At 35.2% G+C, this 8,206-nt stretch overlaps 1 protein-coding gene across 1 annotated transcript; it reads right to left on the minus strand.

The window, feature by feature from the left end:
- Positions 1–10: 10 nt before the first annotated feature.
- On the minus strand, positions 11–7,588 carry LOC120279497. Its single transcript, XM_039286428.1, has 7 exons — positions 7,169–7,588; positions 6,383–6,514; positions 4,122–4,245; positions 3,225–3,640; positions 2,609–2,685; positions 2,342–2,477; positions 11–596 (listed from the first exon to the last, which is right to left on the minus strand). The coding sequence occupies exons 1-7, from the start codon at positions 7,586–7,588 to the stop codon at positions 225–227; spliced, it is 1,677 nt and encodes a 558-aa protein (XP_039142362.1). The 3' UTR covers positions 11–224.
- Positions 7,589–8,206: the final 618 nt, after the last annotated feature.

Below are 8,206 nucleotides of genomic sequence, written 5' to 3' on the forward strand. Positions count from 1 at the left end.
CGTGCTTCTGCAGCGTGTTAAAGTTACGGCTTAACAAGAGAATTTCTTTATGCCGAAGTTATAAATAAAAAATTACGACTCGAACAAAATGGTCATTCATTTGATAATACAAGAAGTAGGTGATAATTCCAATTTCTGATTTAAGATAGTAGAGTCCATTCAAGACGCCAAGCTTGAACGTAGAAATTAAACAAAAATAGTACCACCATTAAATAAATAATAACTCAGAGAACCGATAATTCAACTGGTAGGTATAAATTTCGAGAAAAAAAACCTGTTTTCTGGTCTATGGTGGTAATTGATTGAGTCTTCAAGTAAGAGGGGAAAAGCAAATAAAATAATAATATCAAATAAAATGCAATCAGATGAAGTTGGCAAATCCGCAGGAATACCTCCCAGTAAAGTTGTTTGCAGTCGGTGCATTGCCAAAATTCAATGGCACGGTTGAAGAGGCAGTTAGGAATTACTTGGAAACCTTTTGAAGCTGCAATAGCTTCCTCCATTGTTAACGGCTTTTGAATGAACCTCCCGTTACATTTTGTACACCTTGACATAAGTTGTTCCTCGGTAATCTTCAACTGAAAGGTTTCAATCACCTGCTTTTTTAAGATGTCATGTCAAAGCTGAAATGTAAAAATCTTCGGGTTTCAATTTTGTACTCAATTATGCGCAAATTTTAGAGCACTAAAAGAAATGATCTACAAAGGAAGTATGAGATGTTTAGATCTGTTATTGAGTTTATACAAAAAAGGTATATCATCAATAAAGAGGGTTTGCAACAAGAACCATCCTATCAGCTTGTGTTCTGCTATGTTTGGTAAATATTTTTATCATGCGATTGCCGAGCATAAAGCAACACAAAACTTTTGATCTCTAAGTAGCGTCAAAATTTCATCCAGGTGAAACATTTATACCCTCTAGCACAAGGCATTCCAAATACAATAAGGATGAAAAGCTCTTCTGAGACAGTTCACTGTAAATTACTATTTAAAGTAGAGCCACCAAGAGCCACTTCTAAAATACATTGACTTAATACAATTAGGAGAGTATGGTTTTGAAAATAGCTCAAGCATGGAAATTCTGCTAGAAGCCACAATAGTGAGCTTGCCTGATCAGATCAATAAATTATAAAGTGGAAGAGACAAGAGATCAACATCTCAGTTGAATAAGCATTGGATTGCTCCACTTTTCTTCAGCCAAAAAGGCATTGATATCAGGATTTGGTCGGCACAGTTAGGTCAAAGATCTATATTTTGTTCATCAGCAGTGTCTCTTTACTTTTCAGAAAAGTAAGCCCATTACACGTTTTGTGTGTGTGTGTGTGTGTAAGAAATGTGGGCAAACTATAGGTAAGATTCGAACCCTCAACCTTTGAGTTGGGAGGGGAATGGGGTACCAACTACGCCATGAAGTGGCGGTTCCCTTTACACTTAGTGTGGCAGAGAATAAGCATAATATCATAAAAAATCATAAATTTCATTTCCAAGGAAACAAAGAGTTCCAGGTATTCAAAGTTACATATTGATTAAAAAGAAACAAAATAAACTGTAAATAATCTACAGAAATGTGCATCAATATGTTACATTTGTTCTATCACTAAATAGTTTTAACATATTGGCTGTCCAGTTCAATAGACACAGTCAACCACAACATTTTAGAATAGGTTAACAGGAATTATGCATTTAGTCATCTCACAAGCTAACTGATATAATATGATAAACATGTTACGAAAAAACTGGCATATTGATTTGCATTAATATCCACTAACACTAGATTAACATGCCATTAGAAGATAAGTAATGGAGCTAAGACTCTATGATATGTCTTAGCTTCCTCCTTAACAGTTAAGTTTTTGCAAACTAGTCATAAAACAGATCACAACACTATTATAAGCCCTTCTTTTCCTTTCTTTGCATCAATACTGATTTAGTGAGTGTCACTTAACATGTAAACTAAATCAGGATCATAGTTTAGGTTCATTATATTGGATTTTGAATCAAGATTAATCTTGGCTGGTGCCATAAGAGCAATTTCCTTACCTAAGACCTACTCAATTTGAGTCATATCTATATCAGGAATGTGCTTCCACAGGAAATCATTTGCTTCAAAATTCTGTCTAATCTAAGATTCAGTACACAACACAAGCATATCCATTGATTTCACTTAGTTACCAACAGAAATAAAATGGCCATACACCCTTCTCTCAGCTTAACATTCACCTAGCTTTCTTCATAATTATCAAACAGATTTCTATAAATGCACATTTAAGACATAAAATGATATTCCAAAAAAAAAAAAAAGAAATTCAAGGGAATGGTATGAAAAGTTGAATTAAAATTACCTCTAGTAATTGGTCATTCTTAAGTAAACTCTTCACCAAATAAATTTGATCCTGTATCAAGTACTGATGCTTCAAGAGCTTAGAATCTCTTGTCAAAATTACTCTCTTCTCTTTGTATGCTTGATCTAGTAAGTGCCTAAAGATAAATTAAAATAAGTGAAAAAGGGGGAATTGAAGTTTAGCACCTTCAAGTTCATTCTATTCTATAGAAGCAAAAACTAATTCTAGGTCCCAAACATAATCTACAGAGTTGCTTAAGTGGAGTACCTTGGATCAGGCTTTTTAGAAGGTGGGATGGCAGCATCAATCCCAACACACCGCAGGTGCTTTGCCAATCCTTCCACCTGTGATAGGATTCAGTTAAATAAGTATTATTCAAAAAACTCATCAGAAAATTTCCATATCCAATTGGCAGATTACATAACACTAACAAGAATTGCTGAATCAAAATAACCAACACAACATAATATCAGCTCATTAGACTAGTGATTTGCTAAGAAACTAGGTCGCTTTGATGAACCCGACAGATTCAAGAGTTAGCACTATCATTGGAACAGAACATTCGCACTTACACCTTACACAACAATATGTTTAACTTACAAAAGCGCATTACAAAAAAAAACAAATGCAGAGATAACTCTAAGTTTTAAGATGAGGCAACTGAAGGGTTATTTCTGTTTAGAGATTAGATTTAATATTCATCTTTATCCAGAATACAAGCTAACTTGTTTTTAATTCAAAAGAGCACACACGAGTTACTTGAGATAACTTGGGACGCACATGCACTTGTTTCAGCCACAGTAGAAATCATGCCTCAAGTCATAGGTGCAAAGGGTTGATGTGTGCACATAGACAAACACATTGGTAGGGAGAAAATCCATACCATAATATCACACAGAAATTTTGGGCATCCATCACCACCAACAGATGAATCCCATGGTGCCAAACCCTGCCAATTCCCATTAATTTCCAAGTGCTTTTTGGACTTCACACTCATTGATGACAGTTGCTTTCCTTTACGTCTAGAGTTCCTAGGTTTCCTGTCCGACTCTGTCAAAATAATTCTTTCACCATACTTCCTGATAATAGTTAAAAGATGTTCATCTAAAGAAGGAATATTCTTATGCGAAGGCCCAGATATCTCCGCTATTGAAGGGCATTTTGATGGATGACATTTTAGTACACTTGACTCGATCATATCAGATGCTTTGCAAAATTTGATTCCCAAAACATCATCCGAAGGTTCAGAACTTTCCATATTCTCCTTCAATCCAACAGCAGAATGTGAAGCATTAGGTCCTGTGAATTAAGACAATAATAAGTCTACAACAACATTAGGCTGATTACTGTTCTTAGAGAACTTAAATAAATAAATAACAGTAACAAGGACAAATTCTCCTAATGAGCTGCATCGTGGGAAGAACTTGCACAAGGAAATATTTCAAAATGGAAACCAGACTCTGTCAGTAGATCTCCTCCCAATTCAATATCATAAAGGATATCATGACTCCGAAAAATTGCAAACCACTCAAACAATAAATCTAGAAAACAATATTTAGCAGATACACAAAGTCTCGTGGACTACTAAGAGGAAAAATCAATGGTGCATGGAGTATGGTTCTGACTAATAACATGCCAAAACAAGAAGAGAACATTAAAATGCAGAAAAGGGAAATAGGAAAGAAAATAAAATTATGCCTTGATTATTATCAAATAGAGGAGTAAGTAAAAACAAGAAACAAATGAATATAAGCCAAGTTTTAGGTTTATAGAAATAAACCTTCTGCAAAAAATTTATGTTTGAGGACAGCAAAAATTTCGAGCAAGAAATAGGCATCTGCTGCAGCATATGATATTTGCTCTTCAGTTAAAGGACGAAATGACCAATCACTGACTTGGAGTTCCTGGAGAAAATAGAATCTTTCCATGATAAGGTGAAGATTTTACCTTCGAAAAAAAAAAACCCATGAGAAAAAGGTTCTACAATAATCCACTTTAACAACTCTTTAACAACAGAAATTTCAAAAAGAAGTAACATCCTGGCAAAAATTGTTCAACATGATAACTTAAGTTCATACACACTACATATCAAAGTCCACTAATAGAAACGTTACAAACCAAATCAAAGCAAAAGGCACCTAATGAAGTATGTTAAAGTAGTCAACCAAATAAATTCTATTTCAATTTACTCATTTAAAACTCACTGCAAGATCAAGATGAAATTCTGTTGTTTACAAGTTACATCGAATGCCCATAATTATACACCTACCTTACCAAATGTCAGTGCAAACACGTCTGTTTCATGCATATCATTGTGTTACAATAAAAATTACCTGAAAGGCCTTACAGTTGAGCCATTACATCAGAAGCAGAGGGGTACAAAGGGTCTTTTACTGTGACGTGACGGGGCTAAGTTGGATACTGGTCATAAAGAGGGAGATAAATAGGTGACTGGTCTTAAGAGGAAGACAGACAGACATGTGGCAGAAGGGGCATGGAGCTGTGAAGACTGATAACATAAACCTGCACCAAATTTCAGAACCTAAGTGTGTAAACTCTCTCATTTTCCTGCTCATCTCCTTCATCCTTTTCATCTTCTGATCCTATATGCTTTGTTAAAGAGATCCCCAAAGCTTCCGTGGCTCTTGGATTTTCTCCTTTTGTACTCTTTTGTTGTTGAACTAAAACCTAACTCCAATGAATTCTTGTGTGATTGTGGTTTGTTGATCATTAAACACTGATCTTGGGCCAACTTCACATTGCTTGTACATGTCATCCCACCCAACCAAATCAAAGAAGCACAGAGGTCTCAGTTGACAAAACATATCCAGCTCATCCGATGCATCCAACTCAAGTTGTTTCATTGTTGTAGAAATCTAGAAATCACACACTAGAGTATGGTCCATTTCAAACCAATTGCTGCATCAGCTCAATAGGGTGTGCATTGTACATTTGCAATTCATTCTGAAAATCATGCATCAAAAGAGCTCCCAAATGGAAGCCACAATCCAAATGCACAAGGGTAGCACTATTCACGCCCTATCCTTAAACCCACTAGTTTGTACTTTTCAACTACATATGAAAGAAAGGACAAATAGGAAAACAGCTTCAATGGATTGATTAAGCACTTGTGATTCTAGTGAGTAAGAATTTCTCACACCAAATGAATTAGACGTATCATTACCTCACCGTTGATTTGAACTGCGCACGATATCAATATCAAGTAACTTCAAACCAAAAGAAGCCCAAAGCTATGGTCAGCCATGAGAATTTCATTTAGATGCTAAAGAATTTAGTCATGCAGAAAAATTTCATCTCTCCAATCCAACCTTTTGAGAAAAAATAAATTAAACCAGAAGGGCAATGGCTTTTCAGTGTGAAGAAGCAAACTTCAAAAAATGGAATGCCTACATTTACATGATAATTTGGACAGAGTGATTGGCCATCTTGTACAAATTACCTTTTTTTATAAAAAAAAAAAAATGACATAGTAGGGTGTGTTTGATCGTGTAGTTACCTTGAGGCTAACCAAGGTCACACTAGGGCAGCCCAAAAAACCACCTCAATGTTATTCCACCAACATTCTTTTATAAGCTTTGATTAAACACCCATCATTAGTAATTAATATTAAATTATATATTAATTAAACACCCATCATTAATTAGAAAATTAAATTTTAAATATTAAATTATTTATTTTCATTGGTATTACTTAAATAAAAGTTTAGTCAATGCATGATAAGAGTTATCTCCAAAACACTTTCAAATGACCAACCTTTAACCCCCTGTCATACACCAAACCTAAGACACACTTGCTATTTTTGTCAAAAGATTGTAAACAAGATTGTCAATTCCCAGTCCATTACAATGTTTTAGTTTCTTCCTCAAATATTAAGCATAGAGTACATAAACACATTACTATCGGAATAGAAAGATAAAGACTAACTCTGAGGAAAGATAAAATGGTTCATGTAATCAAATCTGATAAGATCTTAGGTACATGACATCAACAAAAGATTATTAAATTAAAGAGACGCCCAACCTTGGACAGAGAAATATTGAGAATTTCTTCACATATGGTTGCCAAGCTTTTGGTCTCCCTAGGAAATCTTTTGCCCGCAATCTGGCATTTTAGAAGGTGATACACAGTGGTAATATCAAGAAAGGGTTCCACCTGCAACATGCAAAAATATGTACTTGTTACTAAAGCAACAACCCTAGTCATTTAGCCATACAAAAGAATAATGGAATTTTACAATACTGGAAAAATAAATATTTTGCAACATCAGTATAACTTTCACACATAAAAATTTATAGCACAACAACGGTTCTAGTGCTAGGAAATAAGGTTATATATGCTACTAAATTGGTAATCAGAAAAAAAAAATGATACAATGCACACGATGAACATACATTACTGCCACAATAATACAACCTCTTAACCAATTTTTCATTCATTTCACTAGTTTCATTTTTCTTTCTTTTTTATGTGAAAAGCAATAATAATAATATTATTACTATCATTTAATCAAAATTGATAACCTAGAGTATGAAAAAAGCCAACAGAACAACAAATGAGCCATGCAAATGCAACTAAACAATATTCATGAAACATAAATGTCATAAATATTAACTCAACATTCAAGACAACCAAATTCAAATACAACATTCAAAGAGAAATTCTATCCAAGATAACAATTCAAAGGTTCTATCCCAAATAATTCTTTCCTAAATTTCATTTCTGCCCAAACTTGATGCCCAGGAATAAAAATCCAATTTTTAGCCTAAAATTCCAAAACAAAAAAGGGGCCAAAGAAAGAGGGATAACTCTATCAAAGCCCGGATCACATCCGTGCGAGCAAAAAGTAGAAGAGAGATACTGAAGGTCCTGCTTGAATCGAAATCCTAATTTCAAAACATTAGGATCGACAAACATAGTCTTGAGAAGCTCATATACTGAGCAGAACGGGACGGCGAGGAGGTCAACGAGGAAAACCAGTGACTCATCACTTCCGGGGAATTCGGACGGTGGGCGGTGTGCGATGCGGCAGGCGATCTGGAGGAGAGTGACGGCGGGGAACGACGGAGACGCGGGGGTGGGGCTGGAGGACAGGTGGGAGGGCTTCCACTCAGCGTCGAGGGCGACGATGGAGGAACTCTGGAGCGCCCATCGGAGGAGTGAGAATTCCGGCGAGTCGCAGGAGGTCACGAGGTGGGTCGGCACGGCGACCGGCGATGGCGATTCCATTCAAAAGCTAATGCCATAATCCCAGTTCATTGAGTTTTACATAGAATGATGGCCCATGATAATTATGGGCTTGGCCGAGCCCAATCCAACAAAATTATGGGTTTGGGCTTGGACTAGACCAATTCAAAAAGTTTATGTTACCTCCCCACCCTGTGGAATAATTTTTTTTAATGTTTGGTTGGAGATAAACAAATGTGGGTGGAAAATTTTTATTTAAGTTGATGAAAGTTTGAGTTAATTAATATTAATTACAAAATAAATGTTTTTAATTAATGATAAGTGTTAATATTAATATTTTTTAAAAAATATTGTGTATATAAATACAGCGTAAAGAGATTGATTAGGATAGTTCTTGGACTCAGCTCCGCAGCCATTGGGTATGTATATATAATCCCTCCGTTCCTTTTTACTTACTCCCTCCGTTCTGAATTAGATGTCGTTTTAGCCATTTGCACAAGAATTAAGAACAACAATAAAGTTTCTTTACTTTTACAATAAAAATAAGTTAAATGACCAAACTACCCATTTTCTTGGGACTACAATTATACTTGAATATGAGATTCTCTTTTATAAATTTTTCCACCCAATTACTCCATCATTGGTATTTTTTTTTTTCTC

The sequence above is a fragment of the Dioscorea cayenensis genome, chromosome 16 (assembly GCF_009730915.1).
Source record: "Dioscorea cayenensis subsp. rotundata cultivar TDr96_F1 chromosome 16, TDr96_F1_v2_PseudoChromosome.rev07_lg8_w22 25.fasta, whole genome shotgun sequence".
Taxonomy (NCBI): domain Eukaryota; kingdom Viridiplantae; phylum Streptophyta; class Magnoliopsida; order Dioscoreales; family Dioscoreaceae; genus Dioscorea; species Dioscorea cayenensis.

What these genes read in the sequence shown, in the direction of transcription:
- LOC120279497 (XM_039286428.1), bottom strand. Translation starts at nt 7,588, where the DNA reads ATGGAATCGCCATCGCCGGTCGCCGTGCCGACCCACCTCGTGACCTCC. An exon ending in GTGATCCGGGCTTTGATAGA is followed by an intron (nt 6,515 to 7,168) that starts GTTATCCCTCTT and finishes TGCATGTTGCAG; the next exon opens with GTGGAACCCTTTCTTGATAT. An exon ending in ACATAAATTTTTTGCAGAAG is followed by an intron (nt 3,641 to 4,121) that starts GTTTATTTCTAT and finishes CTTAATTCACAG; the next exon opens with GACCTAATGCTTCACATTCT.